Raw genomic sequence first — 13,569 nt, 5'->3', positions numbered from 1 at the left:
AAGATGACTAGGATTGAACCGTAAGTCAATAAATAATGAAATGATCGAGATTAAACCACGAGTCAAAGATTAAAGATGACTAGGATTGAACCGCAAGTCAGAGAATGAAATGAAATGACGAGTCAAAGATTAAAGATGACTGGGATTGAACCGCAAGTCAGAGAATGAAATGAAATGACCGGAATTAAACCACGAGTCAAAGATTAAAGAGGACTGGGATTGAAGATGATTAAGATTGAATCGCAAGTCAGAGAAATAATGAAATGACCGGGATTAAACCACGAGTTAAAGATTAAAGATGATTGAGATTGAACAGCAAGTCAGAGAAATAATGAAATGACCGGGATTAAACCATGAGTCAAAGATTAAAGATGATTAGGATTGAACCACAAGTCGGGTAATTAATGAAATGATTGGGATTAAATCGCGAGTCAAAGATTAGAGATGACTGGGATTGAACCACAAGTCAAGCATAAAATGATCAAGATTAAACCACGAGTCAAAGATTAAAGATGATTGGGATTGAATCGGAAGTCAGAGAATGAAATGATCGGGGTTAAACCACAAGTCGAAGATTAAAGATCACTGGGATTGAACCGTAAGTCAATAAATAATGAAATGATCGGGATTAAACTACGATTCGAAGATTAAAGATCACTGGGATTGAACCGTAGGTCAATAAATAATGAAATGATCAGGATTAAACCGTGAGTCAAAGGATAAAGATGACTGGGACTGAACCGTAATTCAGAGAATTAATGAAATGATCGGGATTAAACCGCGAGTCAAAGAATAAAGATGACTGGGATTGAATCGCAAGTAAGAGAAATAGTGAAATGATCGGGATTAAACCATGAGTCAAAGGATAAAGATGACTGGGATTGAACCGCAAGTCAAAAATGATGAAATGATCAGGATTAGATCGCGAGTCAAAGAATAAAGATGACTGGGACTGAACCGCAAGTCAGAGAAATAATGAAATGATCGGGATTAAACCATGAGTCAAAGATTAAAGATGACTGGGATTGAACCGCAAGTCAAAAATGATGAAATGATCGGGATTAAACTGCGAGTCAAAGATTAAAGACAATTGGGATTGAACCGCAAGTCAAAAAATGAAATGATCGGGATTAAACCGCGAGTCAAAGATTAAAGATGACTGGAATTGAACTGCAAGTCAAAAAATTAATGAAATGATCGGGATTAAACCGTGAGTCAAAGATTAAAGATGACTGGGATTGAGCCGCAAGTCAAGAAATTAATGAAATGATCGGGATTAAACCGCGAGTTAAAGATTAGAGATGATTGGGATTGAACCGCAAGTCAAAAAATTAATGAAATGATCGGGATTAGATCGCGAATCAAATTTATGCCCGGAGGTCTTACAGAATTGACTGAGATAACACCGCAAGTCAAAATTATAGAATTGATCGGGATAACATCGCGAATCAAATTTATGCCCGGAGGTCTTACAGAATTGACTGAAGGTCTTAAAAATCATGTCCGAAGGTCTTATAGAATTTCAAAATCTTTGAATGCTCCTCATAATCAGAGGCAATGAAACTTTAAAAATTTGAAAATCTTTTAATCTTGAAAGTCATGCGCAGAGGCTTTTGGAGATTATGCCCGAAGGTCTTACAAATCTTAAAATCTTTGAATGCTCCTCATAATCAAAAGCAATGAAACTTTAAAAATTTAAAAATCTTTTAAAACATGGCTTTCGCCTAATCAGATATTTTTTGAGACTCTAAAGGTCTTTTCTGAAGAAGGTTCCCTTTAACAGAGGCTTTAAAATCTTGATTGAAATTGGTTCCTCTTAAACAGAGGCTTTAAAATTTTAAAAACATGCCCTTTTTTGTTGTTTTTTTTAATATTTACAAAGTTGATAAATGCAAACATGATACAAATGTCTATTCTCATCAAATGATACTGATGCAAATGTTAATGCCAATGTAAGAATGCAGATGCTTGATACATTTGACTTTTTCACAATGCAAATGACAATGTCCTTTTCATGTAGATGTCCCTACAAATACCTTTTCTTAAGATGCAGATACCATGATGCAAATGCAAATTCTTCTTGTTGTGTGAATGCAAATGTCTTATACAAATGCCAATGCAAGTGATGCAAATACGAATGTCTTGCTTGTGATGCAGATGCAAGCGATGTAAATGCAAAGACTCTTTTTGCCCCTTTTTTTTTGAAAAAAAATTTTGTTTAAATTTTCATTGTTTCATTTTCACCCAAAAAATGATCTCAGTATTATGTACAAAATGTTTCAATAATCTTGAAAATTTTCAAAATTAATCAAAAATTGCCCCACATAAAGTATTTTCATAATTAATGAAAAAAATTAGAATTCAAGACTTCTGAATCTTTTGAAAGTTGGTGATCACTATTTGGAAAGCTTATGGATGGGAGGGTAATTAACAGTTCAACTCCTTTTACTAGTGGGCATATCTCATGGAAAAACTCGACAAGGGTTGCAAAGATTTCATCTTGGGCTTACAAAAAGAGATAATTTTAAAACACCTTTTTTTATTAAAAACGTGATACTCCAATGTGAGTCAAAACTAGCCATTACTTTTCAAACAAGATTTGAGAAGAAGATAAGGCTGGCCATTTTTTTTTAAGAAAGGTCTTTAATGGGTACTGGTCCCTCAAGAGGCTTTGTATCGAGACCTTTTATTTCGGATAGAACCTTGGAACTATGAAATTCATTATGAGGCCTTAAAAAATGACTTTAGCTCTAAACTGCCCTTTTGAGATTTTCACCTTAGAGCTATATATATTTTTTTATCAATGAAGAATTCAACAAGTATATACAAATTCAAGGATATTGCTCTTCAATCCAAGTATCCACATTTGATCAAAATGGGCTTTTCAGGGTGTGTAATGTAGGCTGAGGTTAAGGGTTCTGAAAGAAAGGATACATAGGCTTAAAATATGTTATTCAGGGTGATTAGGCCAAGGATCCTGATGAGCATTCTTTGACCTTCTTCTTTTGCCCCTTTTTTTTTTCTTTGAAATACTTGGCTTTAATTTGATCAACTTTACTCACCCTTTTTTTTACCTTGAATTCTCATTTTCAAGGTATATATATATTTTTTTTCTTTTTTTTTCTTTTTTTTTTTGAATTCTAATTGAAGCTTCAGATTCTTATCTCTAAGGTTTCTTTGTTTTGCCTTAGAAATATTTAACTTTATCTTTGGCTGTTCACTTTCTTGAATCTTAAAATTTCAATCGAAACCTTGTTCACTTTTTACCCCAGACTTTCACCTCCGAAGGGCATGTTAGATGCTTTCAATATCGGATACTTTTCTTGAAGTTAACCTTGAATGTATCCTAATTTTACCCCCTAATGTAGAAAATGATCCTTGGCTAGGGTTTATTTTGGAACAAAAATTTAATAGGCTCAAATCGGTAGCAAATGGATAGTTTTTATGTATGAGAAGGATAGAGAAAGATGGCCATTCATCATTTCAAATATGATCACTTGGGTAGAAGAGCAAATCATTGAATATGTCCCTTTTGTTTTTTTTCTTCTTTTTTTCTTCTTTTTTTATTTTTTTTTATGCCTCATCCCTTTTTTACTCAAGGTTCTAATGACGATTAAGTCGTATAGGATTGATCGCAAAGCTCAAAAAGGCTCTTTGGGCTCTAAATTTTTTTTTTTTGGCATTTTCTTGGTGAAAGGAAGAGAAAATGTATAAAGGTATGAAACAAATTGTCTTAGGCAGAAAGGGATTTTTTTTTTCAATGTGCCTTAAGACATGGAACAAAGGTTATTTAAGAAAAAGGCTCAAGTGTTTTTGTATCTATGGTCATAGCAAAATTTTGACCCACATTAGACTATCAATTGGAAAATTTGAAAGAATATCTGATTTTTGAGATTCAAAACAAACTTTCAAAATTAATCTCTTTTGTTCTTTGCCCAGGAAAATATTATCAGCCCTTTAAGGTCTGAACTCAAACTCACATTCCCTGAAAGGTTATGGTTGATGTGTCCAATCATTTAAGTGATGAAAGTATTTGAAAAGGTGTGGAGGTATTTAATGAGCTTTTTCCTAACAGTAATCACCATTTCCTTTAAGAATTCTTCCATCTTTATTTCAAAATAAAACTTTTTTTCTTTTTTGTTTTTTTTTTTTTTTGAAAGTTACTTATGTGGGACTTTTATCCAAACAAATGCATAAAGAGAAAATTTCATGAAAAAGATCCAAAGTATTCAATTTTTCCATAAGTTAAATAACTCCTAGAGACACAATGCACATGTTTACATACATAGTAAAAAAATCAATCCTATCCTGATTTTCAAAACTTGACACCTCCCTCTTCATATCAACTTCTCACAATTGAACGGAGTCAACAACTTCTATTGTTTTATTACCTCTAGAGTCAGAAAATCATTCTTGATAAGATCTTCAACCTTTTCTTCCAACTGTCTGTATTTTTTAGTTGAGTGGCCAATTGCCCCCATATGGTAATCACACTTATCATTGGGATTGTAACTCCTTGCTGATGGATTTGGTGTTGTTTTCAAAGGCACAGGAGTGAGATATCGACCTTCTAAAGACAAAAGGTGAGAAATAGGGAAGGGTTATTTCTCTTGATCATTCCTTGGTCTCTTTCGATTCGTTGTTGATTGGGTGGTGGATTCAAATGTGGGAACAAGATCATGAATGGCCAATATAATGTTGATGAGTTGTTGGAGGTGCTAGTGACACATGAGGATCTTGAACATATGTAAACCCAAATGGTTACAATGGTGTCTCGATAGCTGTTTCCTCCCTTATCCTGTGCGTCTCAACAACTTCTTTTTCTTTTGTCAATTTCACTATCATCTGTTTTAATTCTGTCAGTTGTCTGTTCACGTTTTGTTGCATTCTCTAACTGTTTCACCGATCTCTCCTTAGGCCTTTTCTACTCTGTCCGTTCGACTGGCATCTTCATTTTTCATGATTATGATACTAGCTCAAGTGCTATAAGTGTGCAGACTCAACTGACCTCATTTTCTAGGATAGCTATCCTTGAACCTTTTATTAATCACAAGAATTTTATTATAAAAAATCTTTTGGCTTTGAAGGTTTAACAAAAGCATGTTCACTAGCATGAAAAATAATGAATTCAAACAGATGATACATGATGTGCAAGCCATAAATCCTCTTGATTTAACTCCAAAGCACTAATCCTTGTTCCAATTGATCTTTCATTTTCGTCACTCTAATTCTCACTAAGACAGACATTTTATTTTGGGACTTAAACTAAAAAGTCTAGAGTCTTACCCTTATTAAATGAATATCACAAAAACAATGACACACAAAGTATGTTTATGAACACATGAATATGAGAATGTCACAGAATGCATATATATACTTATGAAAATGGATTTTTATATGTACAAAGACCCAAATAAAAATTTTCGTCAACCATGAATGTGTATGCAAAAAATGCAATGTTATGTTACAAGAATGGTGGGATATGAAATGCAATGTACGTTCCATATGACCTTATGAATCTATATGCATGAAATGCAATGACATATTTACATGAATGGTGAGATGTATTCCTATGACTAATGCAGCATACTTGTATAGAATGCACGGACCTACTGTATGTATGAGATGTGTATGTATGAAATGTAGTGCATGTGTTATGCTGGCTTAATAAGATAAACACTGCCTTAAGATACGTAACGAGATAGAATGCATGTACTACTTGTCAAGAAGTGCATGGGATGCATGTGCATGAAGTAAAATGCGTGTGCTACCTATTGATATGGATGGGATGGAATGCACATATCATCCTATTATAATGCACATGGGGTGAGATACATGTATGATATATGAAATGCGAAAGATGAAATAAAATATGAAATTTTTTTATTTTGAGATACATGTATGATATATGAAATACGAAAGATGAAATAAAATATGAAATTTTTTATTTTGAGAAGAAAAAATGAAATAAATAAGGTTTGAAGATTAGTCTTTATTCGGCCAATAAACAAAAGATTTAAGAAAAATCTTTAATCTTTGAAAATGTTCTTTTGTCTTTTTTTTTTTTTTGAATGATTGACTTAAAATAAATACCACATATTCAAATATAATGCACACAATCAAAGAAAAATAAAAAAAAATAAAATGACTCGAAAATTCAAAACAAACAAGTAAGAGAAATAATATAACAACCATACAACCAAATAATATAACGTATAATGTCCTAATTTTTGGTAATTTTCTAAAAAGGTGACATGGCGCTGTCCTAGGCAGGCTTCATATGGCTCACGATATACTGGGTTAGGATTTACAGGATCTAAAGGTTCCCAAATTGTTCCTCACTGTCGTCCATGTTGGACTAGTAAGGTACCCCGATTCTTACCCATTACAGGCTACAAACGGAAAGGGTTCAATCTGAGTGGAAGTATTTCACTAGCAAATGCGGAGGTTATCACCTCACGAGAGCGTAGCTACTTCACTTCCTCCTAAAAGGATGAAGCTCGGGTATAGAGCTCATGTATGCGAGTGAATATGCAAAGTGTGTGCAAGGTAATGTATTAATCAAAATAACATGAATAAATCAAAAACAAAATCAAAATGAAGTAATAACTAGCACATAATTTATTTCATTTATTAACATGACTGTTAAAAGAAATTAAATTAAATATCAAATAAAATCAATTAAATCCAACTGTTGTCAATAACGCATAATTAAAATTTTGGCCTGACTCTCAAATAAGTCCCAGCGGAGTCGCCAAGCTGTCGTAACAGTTTTGGGACCGTCAGACGTAAAAACGAGTGTGATTTTAAAAATCGAGGAAAATAAATAAAAAGAGGAGTCGCCACCAATCTTTGTTAGGGTGTGATTGGCCACCCAAAAGTTTATCTTTTTAATGAAACTATAAAAAACGAGTTTAAAGTTTATCAAAAAGATAAATTTCGGTTTGCAAAAAATTAGGTTGGGTCCGGGAGTCGGTTACGCTTGGGGAAGGATTAGCACCCCCACAACGCCCATAAATTGGTACCATTTAATTATGCGCTATTTTCGACGTTGGATAAAAATAGTTTTAATTTGAAATTTAATATTAATTCCCTTCATTAAAAAATTATTTTTGCTAAAATTTTTATTTAGGAATATTGAGAAAATCTTTAAGTTAAAGAATTATCCTGAAATTCTCCAACATCTAGGCAGAATTTGAAATAACTCTTTTCGCTTAAGATTTAACACAACAATCCTTAAAATAAAATAACACTCTTTACAGAAAATTATTGATGACTCTCCAACATCTAGGCAGAGTACCAAGAATTATTTCTTTTGAAATGTTATTTTTATTTTATTTTGTAATGTTTTAAAAAGATTTTTTTTTAGTATTATTTTTTTTATTAAAAAATTTTATCAGTAAATTAACGAGAGAGTAATGCAATCAATTATTGATGATAACATGCTAACGTATATCATGCTAATGAATGTCATGTTAAATGAAATGCAATTTAAGAGTTGGATTCTTAAATATAATGAGACTACCCTGACTCTCCAACATCTAGGCAGAGTTTAAGTGCGACTGTTTATATTTAAGATCTCAATTTTATTATACTTTTTATTTATTAATCTTATTATTAATACGAATTAAGAAATCATGTGAAAAGACTTCACGAAGTAAAATTTCCTAAATACCCCATCATTTAGGAGGCATTCGAGAACAAATTGCTTCAAATAAAATTTTCACACGTGTCATTAGGATTTTTTTTTAAGACTTTGGATTTCAAGGATTTTGGATTTCGGGGGGTTTTGGATTTAATGGATTTTGGATTTTTAGGGGTTTTAGAAACCTAGGATTAAGAAATAATGCTTAAGGTTTCGTTTTTAAGAAAATACGAACATCTCTAAAAATCTCCAACATCTAGGCAGATTTTTGAAGCAAGTTCGATTTTAATAATTTTTAAAAATTAATTAAAATTTTTTTTTATGTTTATTTATGAAAAATTATTAACAATAATTCCCCAACATCTAGGCGAAATTATTGTTTTAGAAAAATATTTTTATTCCCTCCAACATCTAGGCAGGAAAAATTATTATTATTATTTTAAAAACATTTTAATATATTTTTAATTATTATTTATTTTTAATTTTATTATTATTAAAATGATTAAACATTCATTCTAACAAATTTATAAATTTATTATGCATAAAAATAAAAATATACTTAAAAATAACAATGAAATAATATATAAAAAAAATTAGAAAATTAAAAAAAAAATTTTACCTGAACCGGACCGGTCAACGGTCCGTTCAACGATCGGTTCGGCTGGACCACGGTTCGGTTCAGGAATGATTTGAACCAGAGCTCGGTTCGATTCAGGAACGGCTCGAACGGTTCGCTGGCGGTTCGTATGAACCGGCTGGAGGTTGGCTGAGGCAGGTAGACGGTTCGGGTCACGCGGATCTCGGGTCGGGTTCGGTCCACGCGTGGATCCTCTACGATTGAAACAGCGTCGTTTTGGCCCTATGCCCGAAACGACGTCGTTTTGCTCTTAATGTTTTCTATAAATATCTAAAAATTTTATTTTTGGTCATTTGGTTCTGTTTCCAAAAAAAAAAAAGCGGAGAGAAAGAGAGAGAGAGAGCTGGGGGAGAGTTCAGTCGGCCGACGTTCGTCCGTTGGATCACCGTGCCGATCGCCGCCTGGGTCACCATCGGCGGTGGTCGCCAGTGGTCGAAAAATGCCAAAATGCTCCCAGAAACTCCTCTCAACGAGATCTTTCCAGATCTGACGTTCATTTTACCAGAAACAGCCCCGATCGGCGTAGATCGGGGCTCAAAGTTTCGGTTACCTTTCTCTCTCTTTTTTTTTTTTGGGCGAAATTGACATTGATTTCTTTGCTTGTTTGCAGGTACCTCTTTGGTGCTGAGGTTTCTCGCCGAATCGGCGAGGACTGTGTATTTTTTTCCTTTCTGTTTTTGTGTTTCTGTTTTTTTTTTTTTTTTTTTTCTGTTTTGGGTATTTTGGTGTAGTGTTTTTGGGAGTGTTTTTGATGGGTAGGAGTTTTTAGGGAGAGGTTTCAGAAAATGGGGTTTCTAGAGAAGGGATTCGAGAGAGCTCCTTCTTTCTCTGTTTTGGCTTCGCTAAATAGAGCTCCAGCCATACGTATTTTAAAGGGAAAGGCATAGGGTTCGGTCACGGGATGTAAACACGAGCCCCATGCCTCTTTTATTCATTTTTGTCTTATCTGGTGGAGGGTAGGGTTTGGTAGCAGTGGCGCTGGGGACGGCACCACTGCCATCCTTAATTAATTTTTTTTATCTTCTGTTTTTTCTTTTTTTGTTTGGTATTTTTTTATTTTTTATTATTATTTTTTTTTGTTTTGTATTTTGTATTATTTTTGTATTTCGTATATTATTATTGTTTTTATTTTATTTTATTCTGGGACAAAAATTGATGTCTACAAGGACTAATTTAAAATTATTTTTTGAATCTATTACTATATTTTTAATATTTTTAAAACTCTTTTTTTATATTTTAAAATTATTTTTCATATTTTTTTAGTTTTTGACATTAAAATTATAGAAATTCAATTTTATAAAAAAATATTAAATTTTAATATTAAATACATATTAAATTTAATATTAAATACACTAAAGTTTTTTTTTTTTTCTTAAACTCTTTAAAAGTCAAAGATATCCAAACAGTTTGAAATAGATAGAGTATTTTTCTTTTTTACAAAAGAAATATATTCCAATACATATCAAACCAATCTAATTAAACACAAAATAAATGTGATCTTATTTTTTTATTTCTTTTCCAATAAGTTTGAACACTAATAGTAAAATGGAATTCAAATCAAATGAAAAAAACAAGAGATTGGAGAAAACTCTTCCTAATGACATGACAAAATATCATTCTTTATGCCTTCGGAGCTAGGACCAATGGAAACAAGGCGTGATGGCCACCCGTTTGGCATTAACAACAGAAATAGCTGATGCTTGTCTGCGTCTATATAATTGCCTGCTAAGAAAATTAAGGAAAAGGAAATTAATTATTAGAGCGATTAACAACAATTAATTTGTATGTTATTATGATATTAAAGTACACTGGTAGAAGAGATTACAAGGCTTGGTAGAAAAGCTTTTGACTCTAGCTAAAAAGAAGACAAAGTACTGTCTAATACACACAGTACTGCTCGTCAACAAGATTATGATTCTGAAATTCCTTTCCCCATGACATCTTGTTTTGATCCTAATTAATTAATTAAGAGAATAATTAATAATAATAGAAATGATTGGTTCAAAAATGAAACATAGCGAAAGTACATACTTGAGTGGTGATATTCAATCTCTGGTGCCTTTCTGGCTGATCAGGAAGTAACGAGGAAGTTGATTTGAGTGTTGCGGCGGTGAAACCTGTAAGCTGGTCGGTGGAGTTGGATTCTAGATGATAGGGAGGCAATGACTGTTCCAAGCTAGAAAATTCCTGGAAATTTTATTAAAATGATGGATGGGTGTTAGATCTTATTTTACTTTTTTAAATTATAAGTACAAAAAAATTATAATTATAATCAAATATTGTATAACTAAAAATATTAAATTAATTAATTAATTAACAAATGATTAAATAAATTCAATATAAAATTAAATTAAATTTATGTGCCATAAAATTTAAACTCGATGCAAAATTACTAATTTTAGGACAATGAGGTCAGGAAGGTCAGCCTCACATTTTGTGATGAACTAAAGATGGAACACATTTTACTCATGTCACTCAATGAACAAGAACATAAAACTTATAAGAAGTTATTTAGGTAAATTTAAAAAAAAAATTAATAAAAATTTTAATAAAAAATTTTAAATTAATAGATTGATATAATTTAATATCAAAATTAATAATATATAAAAAATTAAAAATTTTATTTATAATTTAAATTCGATCGATACTTATTTAACAGTAAAAATTTTGTTATTATTTTTACTTGAAATATTAATATAAAAAATTTATTAAATTTTTTTAAAAATTTTACACACTTAAACTATCTAATTAAACTTTTTAATCTTTCAATTTCAATTTCCAATTTTAATTTTAATGTAATTATTTGTAATAAAAAAATTTATAAATTTCTATAAAAAAAACTTTATTTACCTTTTCTCCAAAACGAAAATGATGTGATTGACTTAAAATACTCGTGGCTTTTTTATTGATTACTCATAGACTCTGGGACACTTTTTTTTTTTAAATGTTATTCTCATTAAGTACCTACTTTTCAAAGATCTCGGATTGGTACTTTATTCGAAGAAGCTTACTTTTGTTATTAAATGCCAGATTTTTTTTCTTTAAACACTAAGTAATCAAGAAAGTTTAACGAGTTTCCTCCAAAATATTATTTAAAAAAAAAAAAAACCTCTAGCATTAACTCGTTACTGGAATTTGGAAGGGAAACTGTTAAAAGGTACAAAATAAGTTTTATTAGAGTTTCTTTTAATCAGAACTATTTCTTTAGGGTTGAATATATATATATATATAATATTTAGATGAGAATTAATTAAAAATTATTATGTTCTTAAAAAAAAATAAAAATATTATGATGAAGTTTTTACGGATTATCAATTATCGATTAAATCTCGTAATTACTCGTTTGTTTTTGTTAATTTTCCTATTATAAATTTATTTCATTGAGTTTATATTTTTATTTTTATCTTCAATTTTAACATTTATTTAGTCACTTTCATTTAAAATTTTCACTAAACTTTACTTTAGAAATTCTACTTAAATTTTACCTACGAGGAAAACCCTCTATATGATAAATCCGGTGTAGCAAATTCAAAAGGGGAAAAATTATGAAGGCGTAGGTTTACCTCTAAAAGGAGTGTGTTTGTAACTAAGCACACTCCATTTCCAGATTCACTGAAAATGGATTCTATCGGAGCAGATTTTGCTGCTAAAGACTGGGAAGGAATATAAATGTTGGGTGTTAGACTGTAAAGTTAAAAATAATCTCTAGTAATAGTAACATCAGAAGCTGTGACTTGGAGAATTTACCTCCACTCGATGCTGTAAGAATTGAACATATCTAATAATTTCATGCAGTATCTGAGTCTTGCCAGTTGTCTATGAGCATCAAAATTTAAGAAATAATGATAAGAGTTTAGCAACATCAAAATTAGGACTGAAAAATGGGTATCGTTGAAAAGGAAAAACAACAAAAAAAAAAAAAAAAAGAAAGAAAGAAAGCAGTTATCAATCAACGAGGATGAACTTGGTAAATAATAGCTAGGTTTTAATCTAGGATGGATTCATTTGGCTTGTATCAAGTAAAGATTGAAGAGAATTAACAAAGAATGGCACCTTGTCACATCCAGGAACAAGGGATTGCAGCAGCTTCATTCTCGAGCTGATTTTCTCCCTCCTGACCGGAAAACCCATTTCAAAGCTCATATTATTAAACGTAGATGGATCGGATTTCTCATTTCTGACATGTTAAATTTTCAGGTCTTTTTTTCTTTTTTTTGGCAATGAGTAAGTATATTTTCCAGGAGTAGCGTTAATTAATGTCATTGGGTATTATACCCTCTCAGAAAGGCTGTGTTTGTCTGCTGCTATACCTCTCCTGGCTCTGACATGAGCATAATTATCTGTTTGTACCTTCTCAGGAGCTTTCTTCTTATTCTTTACACCAGGCTTCACCCTGCTTTCCTTCGCTTTTTCCAGGTCACCAACACTTTTTCGTTGTTTCTCACGTTTCTTCTCTATTTCTACCTGGACATCAATGTATATCATATTTTGACCCAAAAAAAATGTATATCATATCAAATTTTTAGGTACTAATTTTTTTCCTGCATTCAAGCATTAATACGTATAAAAAAAAAAAGATTAGTCTAGAACATATTCAACACAATAATCGTCCATTAATATACCTTCGTTTCTACTTTCCTTCTCTTGTTCTCCGACGCTGACACTTTTGTTGTAAGTAGTTGATGATCGGCGGGTCGTTCAAGCTCCACCACCATGGGTAGAGCGGTAGAATCTGAGGCCTGTTTTACAACAGCAGAAGGATAAACATCAAATTTAAAAGGGATTTCATCAAAAGTTATTGCTCCACGGTTTTGAGCATATTTCCCAGGAATTTCCTGAAAGCGTGCATCCGTAAAACTTGAAGAAAAATAGGTTTCCATGGCGCCGCTGCTTTCTTCCCTGAGTAAGCTAGACATGTAATTGAAGGTGTTTGGCTCGACAAAGGAGTTTATAACAAAAGGAAGATGCTGGTTTGGAGAAGCCGACATTTAATGAATCCTTGGAATTACAATTTAATTGGGAGAGTATTATGGATCGATGGGAGCGTCTGAATGTGATCGATCCTGGATGAAGAAGTAGTGGCTATGAGGATGGTATATCTTGGGCCATGCCAGCAAAGCAGTATAAATAGTAAGATCTAAACAGTGCTAGTAGACAGATTGAGATGCACGAGAGATGGGAGGAGGAGACCTCGTGGGGCAGACGGAGGCTAAGGGCAGCATGGTCTTTTTCACCTTTGTAAATGGTTATTTTCCTGTGTGAACTAAAACAAAGAGGAAAAAATGAT

The 13,569-nt window shown here is 32.0% G+C and overlaps 1 protein-coding gene across 1 annotated transcript; it reads right to left on the bottom strand.

Moving 5' to 3' along the window:
* Positions 1–9,916: 9,916 nt before the first annotated feature.
* Positions 9,917–13,270, bottom strand: LOC111308147 (uncharacterized). The gene is made up of 7 exons (XM_089752222.1): positions 12,905–13,270; positions 12,558–12,746; positions 12,030–12,098; positions 11,846–11,935; positions 10,314–10,469; positions 10,177–10,235; positions 9,917–10,004 (listed from the first exon to the last, which is right to left on the bottom strand). Exons 1-7 carry the CDS (start codon positions 13,268–13,270, stop codon positions 9,917–9,919), a joined length of 1,017 nt encoding a protein of 338 aa, XP_089608348.1.
* Positions 13,271–13,569: the final 299 nt, after the last annotated feature.

The sequence above is a fragment of the Durio zibethinus genome, chromosome 2 (genome assembly GCF_047325235.1).
Source record: "Durio zibethinus cultivar Kanyao isolate XHJ-2024 chromosome 2, ASM4732523v1, whole genome shotgun sequence".
NCBI lineage: Eukaryota > Viridiplantae > Streptophyta > Magnoliopsida > Malvales > Malvaceae > Durio > Durio zibethinus.
This window is presented reverse-complemented; position numbering and strand designations above follow the sequence as displayed.

Excerpts from the sequence above, each read along its gene's own strand:
- LOC111308147 (XM_089752222.1), bottom strand. The coding sequence starts at position 13,270 with ATGTCGGCTTCTCCAAACCAGCATCTTCCTTTTGTTATAAACTCCTTT. Across the intron at positions 12,747-12,904 it reads GAAGGAAAGTAGAAACGAAG|GTAGAAATAGAGAAGAAACG; the intron begins GTATATTAATGG and ends ATTGATGTCCAG. Across the intron at positions 10,236-10,313 it reads GATTGAATATCACCACTCAA|GATCAAAACAAGATGTCATG; the intron begins GTATGTACTTTC and ends TTAATTAATTAG.